Source organism: Simochromis diagramma, unplaced genomic scaffold, assembly GCF_900408965.1.
Source record: "Simochromis diagramma unplaced genomic scaffold, fSimDia1.1 OVJJ01000618.1, whole genome shotgun sequence".
Classification (NCBI taxonomy): Eukaryota; Metazoa; Chordata; class Actinopteri; order Cichliformes; family Cichlidae; genus Simochromis; species Simochromis diagramma.
In genome coordinates, this window is record NW_024387423.1 from 3,205,075 (window position 1) to 3,228,700 (window position 23,626).

Sequence of the window (23,626 nt, forward strand, 5' to 3'; positions counted from 1 at the left end):
TCCCCACTTCAGATAAAAGTGAGCTGTGTGTATGTAAAGTGAGTTTGACATTCATGTTGTAACACCTTTTTAAGGAGTTTTAGGAGTCTTTAAATATAAGTGAAGCATTTATTGAGCAGGTAATCTTGAACATGTGGTTTAAAGAGCATCTCTAAACAGTGCTGTGTGAATTCATTCATTCCCCCCCCAAAAGAAGGTCATTACTGCAAAAGAACAAAACCATCAAACAGCTTACGAAGATTTAATGTACATTTATTCTTACCACGTGGAACATATAGTATAAAGATTTCATACTGAATAAATGATATTCATTGAGCCAAAAAAGGGAAAGGGAGGAATTTACACGATGTCTTAGCTACATAGTCTGAAATACAAATATGCAGAATCCATGACTGGAGAAAATTCAAACGTGTTCTTCATCTAGTTTATTTTCATTGTACCAGGAGATAACAGGTCTGAGCCATGTCTGCCATACTACGGAGCTGTGGAGAGACCAGAGATGTGGGTCTTATCGGAGAGGACCGAAGGTCACGGACCAAACTCACGTCAGCCTCCGTCCCGCGCCAATAAACAAGTGTGAGAATAGTGACACAGAGAGAGAGCGAGAGAGACAGACACAGAAAGGAAGTATAATGTACAACATTATATATACACCACAGCAAAGCTGTATCTGAAGTTGAAAACCAGTCCTAAGAGGTGATTTCTTTTCATAAGGGTATTCATACAATCAAGGGATAAGAGGAGGTAAGGGTGTTGTAGGTTCTTGATACTTTGGGGAAGAAAGCCATTTTCTGTTTTAACACCAAACTAAATTGACCTCGAAACTCTTGAGGAGCTGCATCGCCAGCTTCTGTGTGGAAACGTGTGTTACAGAATGCTTACACTCAAGAGCAGTACGGTACAGAAAATGTCCTACAATCTACTGCACACTGCACAGGCCTCCCCGGTGAAGGTGTCTATTGACAGCACTTTGTCTACTGTCGGGCTGACTGGTGAGAATCCAACTACAGCAACTATAACCAGTAGGCCACTTAATCAGTCTGCTTCACCTCTGAACATCAACCAGTCACAGACTCATTGTGCCCTCGAGGGGAGAGCTAGGGCACACTGTGTCTCCCAAACTCACTGTAAACGAGACAGCAACTTTGGTTACAGTTTTTGTTTTTTCAGCTATTTATTATTTATTAAAAAGTACTTTCCCCCCCTGCCCGCCCCACCCGGGTGCAGCACAGTCTCCCAACCGTGGTGCTTTGCTCTGTGTCATCCAGTGGGCATTTGCTTTGCAAGTAGTGTCACTTTGTCGGCATCTCTCCGATTTGTAGATCCACCACCGCTCCGTGATTAACCCCCGCCCTGCCCCTCCGTCTCCTCGAGTGAGGCTGGCCCAGGATGGGGAGGCACGGAAAATGGAATCTGAAGGATTTTCATAAATTAAAATACAGACAGTCACTTGAACTTTCTTTGCCCTGTTACACACACATAAGCCAAGGTTACCAGGAAGGAGGGGGACTGGGGACAAAAACCCCAAGAAGTGGAGCCACGGCTCCCTCCAGCTGTCATGACTGGCCGATCAGAAAGAGTACATCACAGATAACATGAGAAACCAGCGAGTTCATGAGGGGAGACACTGAAAGGTCGAGGAGTCGGGACTCGTGTAGTGTGAACTCTGAGTGGTTCTCCTCCACCTTAGCTAAGGCGTGCAGGGCCCGGGCTGCTCGCCGCATCATGTCCGGGCTCGTGGGTTCAAAGGGCATCCCTTGTAGGTGTAGCAGAGAGCTCTGGCTCTGTTGCAGCTGTGTGGCAGCCAGACTGTCCTCCAGAAAGCCCAGCAGGTTGCCCACGCTGCCCTTCTGAACAGCGATTGCTCGGGCTGCCAGAGTGTCACCCTGGGCCAGGTTGGCTAGTAGAACTACGGCCATCTCCCTACAGACCGCAACCTTCCTGTCTCCAATTAGCCGCACCAGGTTCCCGTAAAGCTTCTCCAACCGACTGAATGGTGGAGTGGCCAAGATGAGGTCCACATTGTTGTCTTGGATGCTTAGTTTACTGAGCGTTTCCAGGACAAGTCTCTGAGGTGACAAAGAACCGTGGGGTCCCAGAGTGGGGAAAGGGTCCTGGGCTTCTGCTGAGGGGCACACAGCCCAGTGAAGGAGGCCGTCCAACAGAGGCAAGCAGATGCTTTCGGAGTAGATGGAGAGGTCCAGCTGGCCTGAAATATTTGCCAAAGTGACCAGTGTGTTCTCCCTCAGCAGCTCCAAGCAGTCCCACCACCATTCGTCCCTTTGGCCCACGCCCTCATCCGAATCCTCGTCCTTTTCGTAGGTGAGCGGGGCCTGTTTGCGCTCCGGGTGCCGGTGGTGGAGCAGGATTAGTCGGCCCAGTATAAGCAGCAGTCCCGAATGCTTGGACATCTCGTGGTCATTGCCTGGAACGAAGGAGAGGCTGCGGACAATATTTGAGACGCAAATGCAGCGCCGGGCTAAAGAATCCTGCCAGTTAGTCAGTGCAACGAGCGGCCCCTCATCCTTACTGTGAGGCTCGTCCTCCAGGATGGTGCCGTTCTGCTGTGCCTGCTGGGTAAAGAAACTGCCAGAGGAGGGAATGGGTCTATTATTCTCTAGGTGACTTTTCGAGCCTTTCTCAACAGTCTTGGAGTCACAATCTGTCTTCCTCTCCTCCTCGCTGCCAAGCAAGGAGCTGGACTTCTCTGAGACTGCAGATCTTTCTGAAGAGGAGGTCTCTTTTGGCATTTCTTCTTCGTCTTGAGGCTTCCTTCTCTCCTCCTCGGCAGGCAAACCATTTTCCCGTATCTCTTCTTCTAGGACTCTCCGCCTTAGTAAAACCGGTGGCACAGGTATTCGTTCGCGTGGTTCCAAGAAGTCCTTTCGTGGCTCAAAGTGGGTCTGGATGTGTTCTGTTGAGTCTCCCCCTCCTGCGCTCCAGTGAAGTAAGCCACTGTCAAACTCTTGAATTTTGCCATGATTATTTGCCTGGGCTGCGGCAAATGGGTCTTTCTTTCGTACCAACTTCAGGGGAAACTTGTCAAACTTGCTCGCCTGCTTGGGTCTCTCGTGGGCAGTTGGGGTGTGCAACGAGCCCGTCTGCTCAGATGATGAACCCTTGCTCTTCTCGTCCTGACCTTGAGAGCACTGCTTTTGATCTTCCTCCTCTTTGACATGAGATGACCCCTCCGTTTCTCGTTCTTCCTCTTCATCGTCATCTTCATCCTCTTGTTCCATATCATCCACCCGTGGTTCCTCTTCCTCTGTGCCATTCCAGTCTCGTTTCAAGGTCTCAGGATCAAGTAGTGTTCTCTGGCCAGGGTCGCCGACCTCATACTCCCGCAGGATGCCAAAGATTTCAATGAGGCAGCGTCGGAAATACTCAACCACCAACTCTAATAGACCAGGCAACTGAAGAAACAATATAAAGAAAAATATTAGAAATGATCACCATGCAAACTGCTACAAACATTATTAGGGCTCAATACTGAATCTCACCGTGTTGAGATCGAAGGTGGAAATACTATTGTCGTCATAGAGAAGTATATTGATAGTATCTAAGGCCCACGTGCTTTCAGCCAATAAACCGGACTTTAATGACATCATAACTCTCCAGGCCTCTGGGGTTCCTAAAAGAGAAAAATCAAGAAGAAGAAAAAAATAAAGAAATTAATGAATACCACTACTCTCTGATCAATAACTTACAACTGAGGACAGCTGCAGTATTAAACACTACTGTGAACAACAAAGGGTAATAAGCTGCTTTTAAGTTCTAGAATTTCTTTTCATACCAATATCTTTCATGGTGAGTCTTCGACGTGGCTTCAGGACAGGAAGGGTAGCTTCTACAGAGCCTGGCGGAAAAGGCATGTCTCGCCTTATTAGAGGTGACTGCACTGGAGGGGGCACTATGTGGGATGCAGGCACTGGGGGACCAGCCTTCTGCATCTTCATTCCATGCATAAAGGGAGACTTGCTAGGCGATGTCCTGCTCTCTATGGGGCGGGGCATGGATGCTGGGCTCGGCACCTGTGGAATGTGGTTCTGCACCCCCTGAGGGGGCTGGTAGTTGGACTGTACCGAGCGAGGCATAGGTGTGCCAGGCCCGGCTGGACCGTAAGGAGGCTGCCGAGGGCCCATCTGACCCCCCCACTGGCCATCGTGATTCATGCGCTGTTCTGACGGCATCATCTCCTCTGCCCGGTTCATGCCGGGGTAACCAGGTCCCTGGGGAGGACCCCCAGGGCCACCCTGTCGGCTGGGGTAGTTCTGATAGTTCATATCTCGAGGTCCCTGCCACATGCCTCCCTGAGGACCCTCAGGAGGGCCTGACTGCATCATCTGAGGGGGCATGTTAGGTTGCGAATTGGGCCCAGTTGTCCCCTGCATCCGTTCACGACCAAAGGGAAACGGGAACTGACTGCTGGGGCCGGGTGGACGGCGATCGGCGCCAGGGTAGGGCCCGCTGCTGCTGTACTGATTGTATGGCTCCTGCTGTCCTGAAGAGGGTGCAGAGGCGCCTCCTTGCTGTTGCGGTTGCTGCGGTGGCTGCTGTCCGCCAGGGAAGGGTCCACTGTAGTCAGTCTCGTGACGTTTTGATGGTGGGTAACCGCCTTCCCCTGGACGCTTGTAACTCTACAGAAAATACAAAAGTGCAGACAGACACATTTATCATTTACCATTTAAAGCAAACTGCAAAAAGAATAAAGTCATTCACAAAAATGTAAAAAAATGACAGGAGCGCCATCAAGGACAAAAAAAAAAAAAATACACAAGTAAAAGTTATAACCTTCACATTGTTTGACCTATACACACTAAGAACACTGGGAGTTGGTGTAGTGCAGATGGATCATTTACCGGTTGCTGTGTGTACATTCCAGGCTGCTGATTTGGGTAAGAGCCAGTAGGGGGCGTTCCCTGCCCAGGATACTGATTACCATAGGAATCATGCCTGCAAAAATAAAAATAAAAAAAACAAGTGCCTGTTCAGTTTGACCATGAAAATCTTATGCATCTCTCACCAAGTTACAACAAGCCCCACTGATATGTGTCAGCATACGTCGATGAATGCACACCCAAAGGGCATTTAGCTGTAGATTCCTCTAATCGTGTCACAGTGAATTACATTATACTTAATATCCTTTATACTCCTCTTTGGTGCTTCAACATGATCCATTTTTCTATAAAACATTTACTGTATTATTATGTCAAGCATGTGTTTGTTAACTGCATGGCTCACTACTTGGTGAAAAATACCAGCCAGCAGAGAATTTGTGTTGGATTAAGACAAAATACATTTAAATCAATGCAACTGTATAACATTGATATTCACACAAGATAAAGCTTAAACTAAAGAGCAGTAAATGCCAAGTGAATATTTACTCAAAGATGAAAAAAAAAAAAAAAATTACATTAATGAAGCAATACCGCTGTCAAAATGACAAATATAGAAGTTACATCAAAATACAGTGTCTCATGACACTGTGGACTGGCTTTGTAACGAGACTGAAGAGTTGAAGGTTATTCAAGTTTTACTAAAACAGTAGATTTGTTATATATGAAGAATGACTTCCAATTGACAGTAGTTTGAAAATCTAAAAGGCTGCCAGCCACGAAGTGCTTTGTGAACTGACCGTGGCTGCTGTGGTGGGAAGCGATTTGGCGAATACATCCCCGTGTCGGCGTTGGCAGGCATCATCGGGTTTGGCTGAGGAACACCAGATCCCATGTTGCCTTCTGGGCCCATTCCTTGCTCCGACCTGGGAAAAGTGGAACAATACACGTAGAGATTATGCTAGATCATCCAAAAAAGAAAAGAAAAAACTCATAGGAAATGTTACAAAGCACAAGGTCAAGACATTTTATAAGTGGCTCTCAGTGTATGACTGCTAACAGTGAGGAAGTATATCTTGAATAGCCTACTTTAAACATCCAGTTTGATAGGAAAATGGTAACAAAAGTGACAACAGCAACTAAAAAAGGCTCAGACGGAACACTGTAATCCAAAAATGCCAGTACTCCACATACAAGAACTAACAAACCAGGAAAATTCCCAGGGAAGGAAAGTGAGACACTGCTGGTGGAAAGTGTTTTGCTGTTACTACAATAGGTTATGACACCTGTATACCCACATTAGCGCTAAAATGTTTCTCCAGGCAGAAGATGAACTACTACCGTCACTGTCAAAGTAGCTACTGCATAAATAAAAAATATTGGTCCCACCATGCAAGTGTGCAGTATCACTAATTTAAAATAAAAAATTCAAAAAAATCTAATACAATCGTGGGGGAAAAAGGATTGCCCGTGGAGACTGTACAACGTCTCGTGTTTACTCGTATTACACTTGTTTTAGGGATACATTTCATTCTTGTCGCCATATGAACATGTGAATCAACGGCAGCATTAAAATAACCTAAGAGCTTAATTAAGTGTGTAAGAAGCTAGCCAGTTTCTTAAATATCAAATGTATTCGACTCAGTCGTTAGACAATTTCTTTGAGGTGAATGGGGACATTTGTGGTTTGATTAATCATGAAAGTACTTGTTTTTACCAGCTGTGTTGAAGGACCATTAAAATTCTGCCTTACCTCCTGTCGTAGCCTGGTCCATAAGGATACTGCTGTCTGGGCCCCATTGGCATTGTGCCCATGGCCCCAGGCGGTCCCCTGTTGAATGGAGGTTGCTGCTGCTGCTGTTGCGGTTGTTGTGGTGGTGGTTGTTGTTGTTGTGGCGGCTGCTGTGATTGATCACCCATCCCGCTGTTGGGACCCTGGTTAGCAGGTAGAAACTGCTCCCCAACTGGAAATATATTTAGAGTTACAAAGCATTTAGAAATGTGTAACTGGTTAATTAGCTGAGACTAACAACACTATTCAGTGTGCCCACCTTTTCGCATGTTACTAAAGGGGTCTTTGTTTGGTTCGTACGGGCCCATTCGACCTTGCATGTCAGGCGTGTTCATGCCAGACTGATAGTTGGAGTTGGGCGTCATGTTCTTCCGGGGAAATGCAGGATCGCTTCCGTCAGAGAAGGGGTCCTGCAGGTTAACGCTGCTCCTAGGAAAGAGGCAAAAGGAAGAAGGATTAGTATAACTAATGTTAATGACTCTTGAAAGCAAAGATTCTTCAGTTAAAATCTTAAACGAGAGTCACCTGGACCCGGGCGGCATGGGGGGCATTTGGGCATGAGGAGTCGAGGCCGGAGTAGGGGGTTTTAAGTCTCCCCCCTCAGCCATGGAGCTGCTGGTAGACTGAGGAGTCTGAGGACCCTGCAGAGAGCCTGACCCAGCTGTGGAGCAGAGGGACGCTTCAGTTTGAAATAAGAGAGGAACAGATAGATATGGTACATGGCTTTAATAACACTGCAAAAGAGCAAGTCGGGCATTTTTGTCAGTTTTAAAGTTCAAAGGGGTTGATTATTGAAAAGGTACGCTCATCAGAAAAGATTACATGAGCACAGCTCTCACCTGGAGAGGGGGGCTGGACCTTAGCAGCTTGGTTCTTTTTGTTGTCTGTAAAGATCTCAGGTGGGGGGTCTTCACCACGCTCAATTTTGCACTCAAAGGCATACAGACACTGGATGTACTGTTTCTTTAAAGAACTAGCAGCACTGCTGGATGTACCCACATTCAAGGAAGTGGCCAGATCACGCCATTTCTTATTCTTATTCACCTGAGATACACACACATACACAAAATACAGGAATATTAGGAAAGGATTCAACAAAGACAAAGAAAAACATTTACTCTGGGATTCATGTTGTTTAAAACTTCCATATTAACCTGCATCATGCCTCCGATCTCTTTAACAGACATGTACAGCCGAAAGAGGTCGAGAGGTTTGCGTCCTACAGCAGGCAGGTTGGTCATGCCCATAGCCTTCTCTTCAATAAAGGCCAAATAACGGTCCACCCACATCTTCCTCTCTGGCTCTGGTCCTAAGTCGTACAGATGTGTTATCTTTTCACTGGTTGTGGTGGAAGAGTTGGACTTCTGTTTAGTGTGAGAGGAGGAAGAAACCAATTTTCAAAATGACAAAGGACATGAGGTGAGGTGCACAGATTTTAAAAGACTTGTAAAAATAGTAATTATATTTAATAGAGGGGTTACCTTTGATTTGGATTCTGGCTTGGGCGTCACACTCCCATCTACCTTGTTATTCATCTTATTGTTCATTTCTGGACTAGAGGCCATGCCTAGAAACAATGGTGGGGAATGAATTAGCTATGAAGCATCCACGTAAGAGAAAACAAACAGAAAAAAAAGAACAACATTAAGTTATGAGGTTATGCCAGTACAACTTACCACTTGTGTTATTGGCCATGTTTGGCCCCATAGGGTAGGGTGATCCACCTGGAGTGTTCATCATTCCAGGCATACTGTTCATTGGAGGGCCGTAAGGCGGGCCAGAGCCCATCATGCCTGGAGACATGTTGGGGTACCCAGACATCCTGGAGAGAGAGAAATATGTCATCTTATGTGCAAGTGGGATGAGGCACTGTGCAGCTACTTCATATTTAGACATGAGTGATAACCAGCAGACTTGTGCCTGGTGAATAAATGCAGGTAGTTGAGGATCCACTGGTAACCAACCTGTTGTGCATGGAGTTTGTGGCAGGGTGTTGCATGGCTGAGGGATCCGGGGGCTTTCTGTTCATTCCTGGTGGAGGACACATTCCTGAGCTCACCTGGGGCGGCATATTGCCCATGTTGGGAGGCATGTTTGGACCCATGCTAGGCCCCATATTGGGACCCATGTTGGGGCCATAGGGCCGTGCCCCCATTTGATTAGGAGGCATCCTTCCTGGAGGCATGCCAGCATATGGAGGACCTCCACCCTGGCTTGCCATGGGATTTATTGAGCCCATGCCAGTCCCAGGGTAGCTGGCATTAGGCATGTTGCCATAGCTAGGTTGCCGAGGATAACCTAAGATGGGAATGATAAGATGAAAAAAAAAAAAGGCTCAAGTAAATCACATGGTTGCAACTGAACAGAACTCTGAAAAAACAAAAATCTCACTGCAGCACCCAGAAGTTTCTTGGTTTTTATAATTCAAAGTAGTCTTTTGTTAAAGAGTGCGTGAGGCAGACTTTTCCTTACAGACTGCTAGTACAGAGAGAGAGAGTGCACTATGCAGCCTGAGCAACAAGCCTTTGTCACAGTTTCAGCTCTACTGACAGGAGGCTCTGCTACGTCAGCTGACTCTCTGCTTCACAGCTATAAATAGCTGCAACACAGTCAGAGGGAGGGACCAGCGATAGCATGGTATTCATGAGGCAGGGAGATATATTCCTAAGGATTTTCTGATACATTGTAAACAGCAAACTTTTTAGACAGGTTGTAAATGGAGTGGAAAGCCTTTATTAAGCAATATTTAGGCTTAATATAATCAATTTTTAGAAGACAGTTGTCTTAGCAGTATTTCAAAGAATAAAAAAAAAAAAAAAAAAAAAAAAAAAAGCCTCTCTTAAAGATAACCCAATCCAAAAGTTTAAACCTTGAGGGCCATATTGTCCTCCCTGCTGCCCGTAGCCTCCCATAGAGTTGTTCTGCTGATATGGGCCCATCCCAGGGTGCATCTGTCCCCCAGAGGACTGGCGTGGTGACAGTGCAGAGGCTGACTGGGGGGAGCCATAAGGGGGCATCTGAGGGTTTCTCTGCATAAACCCTAAAAGAGACAAAGACAAAGGCTCAGATGCCACGGCAAACACTCAACATGTTAATCTCAAAGCAGACTTCAGATGGCAACATACCTCTGTCCTGGGCCATAGGAGACTGGCTCATTGTAGGGTGTAGGCTCCCATCTGACTGCACACTTGACGGTCTGGGAGGCATTTGGGTCCCTAAACAGTAATAATTAAGTTAAATTGGTGAGAGCTCAGGGAAGGAGCAACGAGTAGTTGCTAAGTTTATTCCAATTTGAGGACAAAGGGTGATTTCCATTCTTAAAGATGCATAAAACTATAAAACTCTTTTGCACTACTAGACATTCTTAAAAATGGCATTAACACCTCTTCCACCACAGAGATTCAGAACTGGATCGTAAGAGAAAATAACACTGATGTATTTGGGTCGAACCACAGAATACAAAAATGTCTCCCACTGCTTCAAGATTCTACACTGCTTGTTGCCCATTATGGGCCCAGAAAAGCCTTCTGATCTAGTTCTGAGGTTATAAATCCATTCAGACTCTTAACGGGGGGGGTGAGAAAAACTTTACACTTTCAGCAAAAAATTTGTCAAACTGAGACAAAAATCAGCCCTCACAGAACAGCAGGGAGCATATTTACAGGCTAAACTTTAGAAGGTGCACAATTCTAAATATGCAGACCATGCCAAACACACACACACACACATTTATGCTTTGTGAACAACCAAACAAAAATAATATTTTAGTGTGCAGCAAAGATCCTGAGGTGCCCGAGGAAACTAAACACAGCAGGCTGAGTTTTGAGGAAATGTGCAATTGCAGGCCATCGATAATGTTTCCATTTACTGTCGGGTCCAAATATAGGACATATAGCTTCAGCGAGGCTTGGGAAACATTTCCAAAAATGGCAAAGAGGGTTTCAAACAAAATTCACCAAGAAGGTAAATGTAATCTCCCAAAAATATGCAAAAACCAACAGCTTCTCTAATAATTTAAGCAGCACTGGTCAGTAATCTGGCATCGCTGTCACGATCAGACATGTAAGAAGCCCGCTAATAATCATATGCCCAATTTCACTGTGAAGGCCCACCTGGCATGTTGGCAGGTGACAGCGGTCCTGTGCGGGACGTGCTGGCGCTGGCAGGGGAACCGGCCGGGGAAGGTGAAGGCCCTCGGATGCCTGGCAGGTGTGGAGATGTGTGAGGAGAGAAGGGCGACTGAGCAGGGTTGCTCTGCTCGCCCTGGCTGCTCGACACCCCTGACGTGCTCACGCCGGGACTCAGGGCGCCCTCTGTACCGGTAGGCAGGTCATCGATGGACCCCGACAGGTCCTGAGAACACATACAGGGAGAAAAGAAAGAACAAGGAGTAAAAGAACTGCACTGCAGAGAGACAGGAAAATTTAGCAGGGCAAAAAAAAAGAAATAAAAAATATGACAGTTTGTGCATTTTGACACAGATGCTCCTTTCTCTTGATTCCTCTCAACTTTTGGGCAAAATACCGCCACATCCGGCCTACAGCGTCCTAAAAAGAATCAAAACAACCCACAAAAATTTAATAAGAGCACTAAGGAATCTAGAGGCGAATGACTGCAATGGGTCTGTGCTGCTATTTAAATCGATTCCAGCGCAATGTGTTTTCAGTCAGTGACGTATGTGGCGGCACATATCAGACACTCTGCAAGCTTAGACTAGATTAAATGCTGATAAAGAACTGAAGTGATTTCTCTTTACGCTAATATTTTCATTGCGTCCTGCAAGCATGTTTAATTGTTATCCAATGTGTGTCCCTATGCTTATTTAAGCCAAGTCAACGGAGCCTCTGGTTTACAGTATTGTAATGTTTACTTCGTACATTAGCTGTAGTATCAGTACGCTGCAATTTCATCCTTCTGCTGTTAAGACATGAGTGGCAGAGATACAAATACACACACACACACACACACACACACACACACACCCGGAGGCCTTTGTCCTTATTTATCTTTTTCAAAGAAAAAGTGAGTGCGCATTAGTGCCGGGGGTTGTCATGGTTACCAAGGTTTGTAGGATGCAAGCCGAGTCAGCGTGCAGCGCCAGCTCTGCCATGTGATTTCAATACACAAACAAACAGCCAAGATTCAGTTCAGATGAAGGGCATTTACAAACCTGGAAGTTTGATCCGGACGGATGACGGGAGAGCTGCATTTTAGTTACAGTCAGGTTCGTATTCACAGTTTTTTTGTTTTTGTTTTTTAACACAGGACAAGTCTGCATAACATCAAGTCTTTCAGACTGGTAACTCACTCACTGCATCGTTTAGGTGACGTCATCCTGCATCATCAGGGCTCGCAAAGGTAAATCAAATTCTGCTGAATGGCAGCAGGTCAGTGTGCACTTTAATGCTCTCTGGTTGCACAAAAGAGCTCAAAAGAAATAACGGGAATACCATCCAGAGGTTGTTACTATAGGCTGGAAATCGATCGTGTGCAAAGAAGAGGACTGCACGCAAAAAAAGGTCCAGTACTGAAATGTTTTCAGTTTTAGATGGAAATGCATCGATTAGAAAGCGGTCTTAACAGTTCAAAAACCATCACAGGTGGGGGTTTTTTTCATAACTTTTGAATTCGCACTAAAAAAAAACAAAAAAAACAAAAAAAACAGTGGGTTTGGTCCATTTGCCTTCACAGCCCAAACAAAAACAGAATACGCATGGAAGCAGACTAAAAACATGTTTTCGAATTGTCTCGGTTCAGCCATTTCATCTGTGCAAGTGCTCGATTGTCAGATTTCTCGTCTCATTTGCACAGCACCCTTTTCCAAAAAGCATCAGCCATGGAGCTGTGTCTCAACAACTGAAGAACAGCAGCACGCGCAGCAGCCAGAGCAAAGAAATTTTTTACATTATCATCAATAATACGAAATGAATTTTAAATGCAATGTGCCATAAACTGCCGTGTTTTTGAAAACTAGCATGATAAATATAATAAAGCGGCAAGGAAAAAATATCTGATGGAAAACTGTGAAAAAGCAATGCCCCGGCGGTGTTATAAGAAGCATAACTGACCGGAAGGCTGGAGGGGCGGCCTTGACCGTCCTCTGGACCAGATTTAGGCTGAGTGGATGGAGGCGCATTGGACTGAAATGAGTCCTGGGATACCTCCTGATAAACAAAAGAACGTGCGCTTAAGTATACTGCCAGAGATACAGAACCACATAGAGAAAACTCATTAACCAAGATGAATATGAGCCAAGACTGAGATTGGTACCTGCGGAGGAGGAGGAGGAAAGCGCTGATAAGGTGACTGTTGTGCTTGCTGCTGTTGAGGGTTCTGGGGGTAACCTGCAGACTGCCCTTGTGGGTGCTGGCTGTGTCCTGGTGGCTGCTGTGGATGAGACTGTGATTGCTGTTGCTGTGAGGGTGGCTGCTGGGGCCCCTGTATTGATCCTGGGTAGCTGGACTGGCCTTGCGATCCAGGGTTAGACTGGGAGTTGGGCTGCTGCTGGGCCTGACTGGGAGGACCCTGCTGCTGGGCGTAGGGAGACTGGCCAGACTGTGGGGCTGAAGCTTGAGAATAAGGGGGCTGTGACTGTGGGGGCCCTTGGGATGGGCCTGGCAGTGGCCCCTGGGACTGTGGGGGCATGTGGGGCTGCTGATAAGGTGGCCCTCCCTGGGTGTGTGGAGTAGAAGTCTGAGGAGGATGGGGTTGACCTGGGTATGGTGACTGGCCGCCGGGTTGTCCAGGTGGAGGCTGTGAATATGGGGTTTGTTGCTGACTTGGGTGAGGAGCCTGGCTTGGTTGGCCATAATAGGGTGCCTGGCCCTGAGAGCCATAGCCTCCTGCTCCCTGCTGGCCATAAGATCCCATCTAAACAGAATATACAAACACACTAAGGCCTCAAACACACCAACAGTAATGAGAGATCTGAACTGAAGATCCAGAATGAAAGATAATACCTGTGGAGCATACGGCATGGCCCCCATGCCTCCAGAGGTCCGGCCTTGCATTCCCACTGGATATCTCTGGGGACCTGGTGGGGCATAACCCTGTCCAGGGTAACCAGGCCCTGGTTGTGGACCAGCTGAAGGCCCTTGCTGTGACTGCTGACTGTATGGGCCGCTTGTTCCATATGGCTGACCCCTCATTTTTCCCATCGGGTCCATGGAACCAGGAGGCTGGACATGGCAAGAACAGAGAGCAAAATAAAAAATAAAATCAGATGATAACAGCACAACACAGGAAATCAAGTCATCAAATCCTACAAGTTTCAAGCAAGTGTCCTCACACAGATAATTGTACTATTACAGCTGTAAAATACTTGACTGCAGAGTCTTACATTTCCATACCTGAAAAGAAAAAAAAAAGAAAAGAAAAAGAAACTCCAGCAAACAGGCAAGCTGTGTTTTTCCCCCCCACCTTATTTCCCACGGTCATTACCCTGATTTTTTTTCACCTCGCTTTGCCATAGTTTCGGAAGTCAACAGAATATATATACTTTCGAATGGAGGGCAGTCTGCCCAATCTTAAACATATCCCAGCTGTGCTCCTGTTTTGAGTCTGTTCCAAGTAGCCCCCCCTTCCACCCTTCATTGAAGGCAGTTTGGCTCTGGATGAATGACACAAGAAATGAAGGAAGTAACTTCACAACAGCTGTGGAGAGTAAAAACTGTGTATAGCTGTACATAGTCTATAACCTGGCACATTCAGTTTTTTTTAAAAAAAGCTGGAAATAAAGGTCACATTCTGGATCTTTACTCACACTCCATCAAAACTGTGTCACATGATAAAAATTAGGCACCCCAAGATGATCGGCTTAAACAAATACATGTAGACCCATGAGCTACTTTGGGTGAATCCCCACAAGCGCACCTTGCCGACAAGAGCATCCTCAACTCAATGGTAACTCCTCTGTCCAAATAATAAACAAAAATAAAAAGCGTGACCCTTTGCACATCTAAGATAATCAAGTGAATAAGAGTAGCACATGGCTAATCTGCATAAGACAGAGAGGAAACTCCCTTGGCGGGTGAGAGATGCTGGACTGCCTTCTGATTGGTTTCGGGGGAGGATTGGGGGGAAATTTTCTGCAGTTAAACTTGTGTGGCACGCCAGACACAGCAGCAAAGAGCGCATACACACATGCGCACACACACACCCTCGTGGGGAAAGCTCAAATTTGTCTTTTATTCTAGTGTGTGTGTATTAAAAAAAACAACCAAAAAACAGCCATGTGTTTATTGCATTAGCTCGAGAATTTTTAAAAAATATGGTATATCAGTAAATAAGAGCCCATTTACCCATGATGTGAACTTTACTGTGTTACTAGTGTCTGATGTATATTCAAACACTAAAACAAACTACTTACACCCATTTTTGGTGTAACAAGCTGCACCCAGAGCCCACAGCAACACATTTCGCATTTTTGGTCAATATTAGCAAATGATGGGAGCAAAACTACAAATCCACACATCATTCAGGTGCGAGCTGCTCCAACTGTGGATTTATTTTGCAAGTAAGAAGTGGAGCTTAGAGGAGGAGAGAAGCAGCAAAAAAATAAAATCTCTGGTGACCCTGTGATGAGTTAATGCTATGTGCTCTTATCAGCAACTGTTGCCTTGCATCACATGTAATTATAAATGGCCATGAGCAGCGGATGAGGAGCCAATCAGATTTCAGCTAGCATGTCAACCCAAGACCAACTATCTCCTGGCTTTGACAGTAGGATTTTACCTCCACAATTCAAATCCCAGTGCAAACTGCAATCTGCTGACTGCATTCAAGTCACTCATAAAAAGCAGGGATGATTGTTTACAGGCGGCGTGCATGCGGGGAAGCCGAGCGGCTTTTCAGCACGGGGAAATTCTTTTTTTAATCAATATATGACCCAAACTAACAGTTTAACCTTTCCCCAGCGAGCAAACTGTGATATTTACGCAATTTAAACAAGACCAACATGAGCCATTTTAACCAACTGTGCGAGACTCGCTCGACACGAAACGCATTCCTTCCGTCATGGCCACCGAAATACAGTTTATCGCACAAGAAAACAACACAAACACGAAGGTATGAGCAACCGCCACAAACTCACACGTATAAGAACACGTTACTGTAGCTGTGCACCATCACACGGATGTGTTCGCAGCAAAAATTCATTGTAAATTCAGCACGTAAAAGGAGAAGCAAAGCTATGAGAGAAAAAACGAACCGTTGCTCTTCAGCGACTATTTTCGCCCCCTTTTCAAAGTCGGGCCTTCTTGGCTTCCCCTGAACCGTCCTTTACATCGTTTCAACAACTTATATCCGCCTCGAGCGACGCTTCTTTGTTGCTAGCCAGCTTTATAAATACGTTAAAACAACTCTTATTTAATGGTGTGGTGAAAAGAAAAAAATTACACACAAGAGGCAGCCATTTTAGAGTCTTTGCGAACTAGTATCAGACAATGGCTGGCCTGCTACGTTGTGAACTAGCTAGGAGAAGGGAAGGAGACGTGCTAAAGCTCGTGCCTTGTTCCTGTTAAAATGGCTTTTACCTGGGTTCTTGCTAACGGCTGCCCAGCACTTCCAGGGCTCATAGGCGATGGGTGATGGCTCCTTTGTTGCCAAGCCGGATTGCTCCCTCCATACTGACCGCTACTGCCCATGTCTGCTGGTCCCTTGCTAGCTCCTTCTTGGCTACTATAGTCGCTAGACGGATAGTTTGGATATCCCCGCGTTGAGCTGGGGGAGGTTAGGAGCTTGTTGAGTGTCGGTGTGGATGTAGGTTGAGGGTTTCCAATGTTATATCTCTGATTACTGTAAGATCCAGCCATTGCCGTGGGTCCTCCCGCTGGTGGCTGCTGCTTAGCTGGTTGCCCCCCAGCTGTCGGCGCCTGGGCGCTGCGAGGGGAGTTCATGGCGTACGCTTGGCTGGGATACGGAGTCCTGTTCGGGAATGGGTTATAATTGTTGAACTGGTGGTTTGAAAAGCCATGGTCGTGTGAATTATGTTGATAAGGGTCCATCATGTTGCTCGACTGCACGACCGGACCCGCAGCAGCTGCCATGCCAGGGCTTTGTTGTCCGCCATGTTGATGAAAAGGGGCCCGACCGTAGTGCTGACTGTATCCGTACGAAGGTGGAGGAAAAGCCGCGCCGTGGTGATGCACCAAACCGGGGTGGTTATTTCCCTCCGGTCCGACAGAGTCATTCTGGGTATTATTGTTAGCCCTGGGCGGGTTCCCATTCCCGTTCTTCATCTCAGGTTCTCCTCCTCCCCCTACATTTCCACCGTCGGCCCCGTCCTGCAGATCCCCCCTTCCCGGCGATCCGCCGTCCAAGCCCGGTTGCTTTTTGTCTGGCTGCTTCTCTCCCGGACCCGACTCGTCCTTGGCGTCTCGATCCGGCTTTTTGAGTTCGGACGGCGGACTAGTGTTAAGAGTGGCGGCGCTGGCGACCTGAGCGGCCATGATATACCCCCCACCTCTCTCTCCCTCTCTCGGCGAGTCAGTCACAATCAAAAGCTAGCATTGAATATAAATAATTGTTTAGAACCATTTATCCTTTTGCCGATGCATTCCCGCCCCTCATACCGGACCGAATCCGGCCTCCATCCTCCCGGTTCCGGTTCCGTAAATGGGTTAGAGAAATGATGGAGGCTCCATACAATGCGTAAAAAAAGCGACAGAAATTGTTGTGGGAGTTGTGTTACTGAGCCCGGGTAGAGGCAGGGAGCGAACCCAACCAACACGAGGCTCCGCTAGATACAGCCATTTTACTGAGCCGCACAGATGGCCGCAAAACGCGGAGTGGAGCTGTCACAGCGCGGACTGGATTTTTTTGTCTTCAGAAAACCTCACGTTGTCTCTCTATCTTTTTTCCCTTCTCCCCACCATAGGTGGAATATTTTCTGCACACGACGAGAGTCGCCCAAACTCATAAACAATGCACTTTAAACCAGCCGCCAATCAAGAGGCTGTATATAGATCACGGGCTGTAGGCTTGGTGAATACGTTTGAGGGTTTCGTGGACTCATCAGTACCCGGGAAAACTAATTAATGCGTAAAAAAATATATAATTTTTCCAAGTATTTGCATATATGTGGGTGCCACAGCTGCGCGCGTAAAGGGCGTTATTACGCACAGCAGGATACATAAATGCTGCAAACTTTGCACTGCATTCATTTAGCCTGCCTTCCACACACCCAGTTATATTTTTAGACTTTAAAAGCAAAAAGCTGTAACATTCAGCTCGTTTAAATGCGCCTTTGTGCTCTTGGCGTTATTGTGTTCCCCCCGAACAGTGTTTCTGAGTGGTATTTAGGCGAGAAAGGCAGCGCACGCACAGGTTTTTCCACAGCAGAAGGAGGAAGCCTTGCAGCAAACGAGACTACCAATGCACATTCCCTTATTCCCTCCCCTGCCTGCTTTGCTCTGCTCTGCTCTCTTCTACCACCCCCTCTCTCCTCTCTGTCTGTCTCTCACTCCAGCAGAAACACTCTCTGCCGAGTGTGGGGGGATGGGCGCGCAGGCTCCAGCTTCCCTCTCTCACCCCACTAACATTGAACTACACCGTTCAGAGGAGGGAGGAAGGGGGAAAAAATCAGGCAGACCTTATCTATCAGAAAGAGGATGCATGGACAGTTTCAAAGTCTCCCAAACAGTTAGAAAAACGAGCGTTAGAAAAACGTTCGTCCTCTGCTCAGTCAAATGAAGCAGACATGTTTTTTTTGGCACACACAGGGTGTTTGCGCACAGTGTTGAGCAGGGGTAGGATGGTAATGAAAAGAGTGTGTGCGAGGCTGAGGGAGTTTTTGTGGGGTTTTTTTTTTTTTTTTTGGTAGTAATAATTAAATGCGAATTTATTAGACGGTTTACGAGGCATTTAATAGTTCGGACTGTGTATTGATTACAGTTCAAAATCGGGCTGTAAATGGGATGACATTGCCTTTCGGTTTCTGTTCTCACTCTCGACACACACGCAAACTGTCTCTTGCTCTCTCTCTCTCTTTCACACAAACACACACGCATCTACCTCTAGGGGGCTTAGAGAGAGGGGGGGGGGGGGCACAGGAAGTACCACTGAGACGGCATACTTGATCACATGTACAAACATCGAAACACAATTTAACATTCTGCCTGACACACCCCCTAATGCACACACACACACACACACACACACACACACACACACACACACACGTACACTTAGATACTGAGCTTTGCAAGGAAGGACTGTACACATATAATTTCATAGCCACGTCACACCACACAGGGTTAATGCGATTTCCCACACCAGCGCGAGCTCTCAAAGTGGATCACGCTTTATTTCAGTCTGACTTCCAACTTTGCACGAAAGCGCTGGCACACCGAGGCCCCCCGTGTTAAAACCAGCGTCTATGGGCTCCTTTTTAAGTTGGCAGGGTTACGATTTTTTTTTTAAATGCGGGATGTTGAGCTGGGGAGAGTGAACTGGGAGTAGGACAGCAAAGTCAGGGGCAGTCAATAGGGAGAAGTTTTAGTTGTATTTCGAAAGACAAGAGGATCTTCCATCCCAGAGACCAGACACAGGGCCAGTTGTGCAGAAACACAGATTTAATGTGGCTTCCTCTCCCCGCCTGACTTAATTTTTTCGGCTCTGGCTGGTTGAAAGACTTGGAGCAGACTTTTGTGGATCAGGGAGAAGCATTTGCGAGCACATGTGCCATCTGCTGGTGAAACAGCAGATCCATATATACAAGGACTCAACTACTTATGATGCTTACTTAAGGGCTTTATTGAACCATTTCAGTCTTTGTCATAAAAGAATCATCTCTGGATAATATGCAGTTGTCTTATAAATGTTTATAGGATTATCCACCTTTTCCTTTATCCTAAAACACTGCTCAAAACTTCCCTTTTCACCAGAAAATCGTGCAACTGTTAGGAGGCAGCTGAGGCTCTGGAGATTATATTCCACTGCGTGTCATGTTTTTATGCATGCAGGCTTTATCAGACATCTTCCTCGTCATTCCAGTTTGTGTGTATCTGCCATTATTCACGCAAAACATTTTATTTTTGCACCCATAATAAGAATAAATGGCCATATTCATTACAGTCACGTTGTTGTTTCAGCTCGACGATCATATCAGGGCTACAAGGCAAAACATGGGCTCCCAAGCATGTATCAAACTCAAACAAAAATGAAACTGAATGACTTTATTTTTTATCCATTTGTAAAGAAGACATTTCTTTTTTGCCTACAAAACATTACAAAAAAAAAAAAAAAGATTACTCAGCCCACACATTTGCTCCCTTTAGTCTTCGTCACTGTGATTCTTTCATGAGGTGTGGTGCGACCGTGAAGCATCTACAGCACCCACATTTAGTTCCCATGTCTCCACTGCTTCTGCAGAGAGGCTGAGAAGAATTCAGGCCAAGTGAGATGGATGTTCCCAGGACCCCCTTCGTATACTGCTGCTGAAGGGGTGACCGCTTTCGTCCTGTTATTTGAGCTTTTCCATTTACAGCTCCATCATTTCCTCTTCCACAGTCTTTCCACTGGTTTCAACATACCTCTCTTGCACCCCGAGAGTACTGGTTGGTTAAATGTTAAGGAAAACCTGACAAACTACACATAAATTGGCTGTTATTTCTTGGCGTAAGAAATCCTCTCAATAAAACTGTAAACACTTATGCTTTTCAGACACCTCCTGTAAATCTTTATATTTGGCATCAAACCAGATGAGTCACTGTGAGTCACCACGACGATCAGGAAAGGATACGAGTTGAACTGGAAGTCTGCCCCCACAGCAGCTGACATCATGGCCTGCAGATTCCTCTCCTCCAGGTCTCCAAAGCAGTAGCCATTGGCCTTGTCCACTGCTCGTAAGACCTGAATCATGCTCTCTTTGTCCTGGAAACCGAAAAGAGAAGTGCTTGATCCGGGGCTTTCCCACAAAGAGAAACTACCCACTGATCCCCACAAGTGAGATTCACTTTAGAAAGAGGATGACAAAGCCTTTTTGAAAATGTGTGAGCACAGATTTTTCAGGTTCTTCTTTGTGTGTTATAAGGTGTTGTCATAATGACATAAGCAGCACGCACATGCAAAGCAATAAATCCTCAAACTTCACTGACCTCAAACACTTTGCAGCTCTTTCTCAAAGTCGAAAGCTCTTTTATTTTTGGCTGCTTTAGGCACCATAAGTGGGTAACCAAGGTAACTAATGGCTGCTTAAACTAAGAACATGTACAAAGCATGTGTGCCAACCTGCCTCACGCATAACTTGCTGGTGCCACATGCAGTGATGGCACAAGGTCTAGACTCCTGTCTCTGTGCACACACAGGATCAAATCACTCTTTATAAAGAAGCGATGTCAGGGAACGAGTGCAGAGTGCAGACAGCCCTCTCCCCCAATCCATCTGCACAAAATTGATCCAACCTTCAATTTGAAACGCTAAAAGCGATTTATGATTTAACGGTTCAAATACTGAAATATGAGGCATGTGACTTTTTAAGGGAAACGAACCGTGACGTCTGGTCAGTATGGATGCTTTATGACTACTTCAGAAGAAAGTAAAGAACTCTTGTTTTGCACTCAACATCTCACAGAAGCATGATGCAGATACATTAATTAAGTAATAACAATGAAAATTTGTCGAGTTCACTGGCAAGACATGGCATTTGTTTTTATGTGTACTCTCTAGACCTGTTAGTGGTCCACACAAACTGAACCCATCCATCCATCCACACACTCTCTTAACCACTAATCCAATTCAGGGTTGTGTCAGGGCTGGCACGTATCCCAGCTATCACTGGATGGGGTACATCCCGGACAGGTCCTTAGTCCCTGACACAGAGACAGACAATCACTCACACTATATAGCCAGTTTAACCTAACGTGTAGATCTTTGGACTGTGGGAGGAAGCTGGAGTACCCAGAGAGAGCCCACGTGAGCACAAAGAGAACATGCAAACTGCACACTGAAAGGCTCCAGCTGGCCGTCAGGTTGGAACCAGGAGCCTTTTTGCTGTGAGGCGACAGTGCCACCTCCCTGTTAGTCACTCAACATTAGAGCAATGTATTATACATTCCACTGGTCTTTAACCAACAAACTCCCCAGTGCAAAGCCCGTGTGATGTTGGCATGTGTGAATAAAGCAGGCAAGCACATCTGAGCAGACTGAGACTCTGAGAAAGGACACCTGTGGAAATTATCACTACTAGATTCTCCCCAAACTGCCAGAACTTCATGTGTGAAAGCAGCTTATTTTATTTATTTAATTCACCAAAGCATATTCTAATTTACTGGGAGTTAAACAGACATTACTGGCTCTTCTTTTGCAGTTAATACCAAAAAGCAGCGCTGGTACCTGTACATTGAGAGGGACAAAGGACACAAGGCTGTAATCTTGTACGACCTCTGCCAACTTTTCATTTAGGTGGCGGAATTTTTTAAAGAAGGGGTCTGCAGCCAAGTGATCGAGAAGATAGGTCAGGTCCATGACCTCTGTGTAGAAGTCAAGGTTGAAGGCTGGAAAAGAATACAAGACAAATGTTACCAAGGATGATGATGAAAAGCAACCAGTTGTGAAATTCAACAACTCAGCTGGCAATCAATGCCGGTATAGTTTTTTTTCTTTCATCCTACTTTCTTAGAAGGGAAACAAAGAAATATGATTTCTAAAAAGACCTTTAATGTCTTAATCTCACTGTCTTAGAACATTTATCCAGCACAAATCAATGCGATTCATCAGATAATCTCTGACTACAGCCTGTAAAATCTGTTTAAAGCAAACCCTTATTAACTCACCCAGCTTGCCATACTGCTCCATCAAGTCCATCTTGGAGAGAACGTTGACATGGGGAAGCTCGACATGCAGCATCGTAGACAGCGAGGTGCACAGCACTGAAATGAACTTGGCTGGATCAGCACAGTAATGCGAGTCCACGAGGTGCACCGCTGTGAGCTAAAAGAGAGGACATCAGCCCTAAAATTCATCTTGTGATGTTAATATAAATTCACCTTTTTGTGTTAAAGCTGTGTCTACATGATGGTTGTGTGGGTAAGGTAGGAGCTGTGAAGGCTCAGCAGACATACAATAATTATCTAATGATGAAGCTCACCCTGAAATTCCACTTGGCCAGCTGTGAGAAGATATTCTTCACTGAGTTCTGGTGGGTGTAGAGCTCCACCTGTCCAGGACAGTCAAACAAGAAGTAGCAGTCACTGTACTGTTTCAGCTTCTCCTCCAACCAGTCCAGATTTGCTTCGACGTATTCCATGCAGTAGAGAAGTCCACCATTGGGCCCCAGCTTTAAACCTTCCATGACATCGTCCAAAGTCACCAGCTCTGAGATATCTACCGCACAGGAATAAGGTATCCCTTCATTGGCTGGATCCATGTTCACAACCACCACCTTGCGTCCCAGGTGAGTCAGAAACTCTTGCATCCCTTGGCAGTAGGTGGTTTTCCCCGAACCCGGGGGCCCAATAACCACCTGGCCGAAACGCAGGGAGGGCTTCGCTTGTGTCTGCTTGGACATGGCTTCAGACTCGCATTAGATGGTGCTAGGATGTCCTGTGCAGGGTACCAACTGGGGTGTTGGCTGGCAGGGTCACCGGATTTGGTATCAAGAGTTCAGTTTTTCTTCCACCAACTACATTAAAAACTCATTAAACACTAAATAAACCTGCACCTGCCATCCACTCCGGTCAGACAAGACTTGTACAAAGTAGCTATTTAAATGTTTATGTACGATAAATCGTAAGTCTACTCAAGACATATGTGCAGGTCCTTAATATAATGTGGACTTTTACTGTAAATTGCAGCAATACTGACTGATATTTACCGTTTGCTGATGCTATATTTACATGCGTATGGAAGTCGCTAACACATGCTAACGCTACTCGGAAGTATATCCAAGTTACGTAACTGGCGTGTCAAAATAAAAGCCGGTTGTTAACATGGCGCAACGTGCAGGACTAATTTCAGACTACATTTTTTTCTAAATCATCTCATCCTTGCTCAAACACCA

At 46.0% G+C, this 23,626-nt stretch overlaps 2 protein-coding genes and 1 long non-coding RNA gene across 5 annotated transcripts; 1 reads left to right on the forward strand and 2 right to left on the reverse strand.

The window, feature by feature from the left end:
• Nucleotides 1-224: 224 nt before the first annotated feature.
• On the reverse strand, nucleotides 225-17,654 carry arid1aa (AT rich interactive domain 1Aa (SWI-like)). 3 transcript variants are annotated; one of them, XM_040012707.1, is made up of 20 exons: nucleotides 16,161-17,654; nucleotides 13,587-13,805; nucleotides 12,898-13,497; nucleotides 12,696-12,791; nucleotides 10,740-10,980; nucleotides 9,753-9,842; nucleotides 9,497-9,667; nucleotides 8,592-8,925; nucleotides 8,304-8,449; nucleotides 8,109-8,194; nucleotides 7,782-7,991; nucleotides 7,467-7,671; nucleotides 7,153-7,288; nucleotides 6,887-7,056; nucleotides 6,589-6,799; nucleotides 5,636-5,761; nucleotides 4,860-4,953; nucleotides 3,794-4,637; nucleotides 3,501-3,631; nucleotides 225-3,413 (listed from the first exon to the last, which is right to left on the reverse strand). In XM_040012707.1, the coding sequence occupies exons 1-20, from the start codon at nucleotides 17,073-17,075 to the stop codon at nucleotides 1,557-1,559; spliced, it is 6,882 nt and encodes a 2,293-aa protein (XP_039868641.1). In that variant the 5' UTR covers nucleotides 17,076-17,654; the 3' UTR covers nucleotides 225-1,556. The 3 variants fall into 3 exon arrangements, with proteins under 3 accessions (XP_039868641.1, XP_039868640.1, XP_039868642.1); XM_040012706.1 differs by having other exon boundaries at nucleotides 7,153-7,306; nucleotides 16,161-17,653; XM_040012708.1 differs by lacking the exon at nucleotides 16,161-17,654 and adding an exon at nucleotides 15,836-16,145 and having other exon boundaries at nucleotides 7,153-7,306.
• On the forward strand, nucleotides 15,289-20,609 carry LOC120722013. Its single transcript, XR_005693315.1, has 2 exons — nucleotides 15,289-15,693; nucleotides 20,290-20,609. It is a non-coding gene; the product is annotated as an uncharacterized LOC120722013 (long non-coding RNA).
• Nucleotides 19,360-23,572, reverse strand: gpn2 (GPN-loop GTPase 2). The gene is made up of 5 exons (XM_040012713.1): nucleotides 22,715-23,572; nucleotides 22,401-22,557; nucleotides 21,961-22,121; nucleotides 20,369-20,499; nucleotides 19,360-20,180 (listed from the first exon to the last, which is right to left on the reverse strand). The coding sequence occupies exons 1-5, from the start codon at nucleotides 23,132-23,134 to the stop codon at nucleotides 20,108-20,110; spliced, it is 942 nt and encodes a 313-aa protein (XP_039868647.1). The 5' UTR covers nucleotides 23,135-23,572; the 3' UTR covers nucleotides 19,360-20,107.
• Between the last annotated feature and the right edge of the window lie 54 nt (nucleotides 23,573-23,626).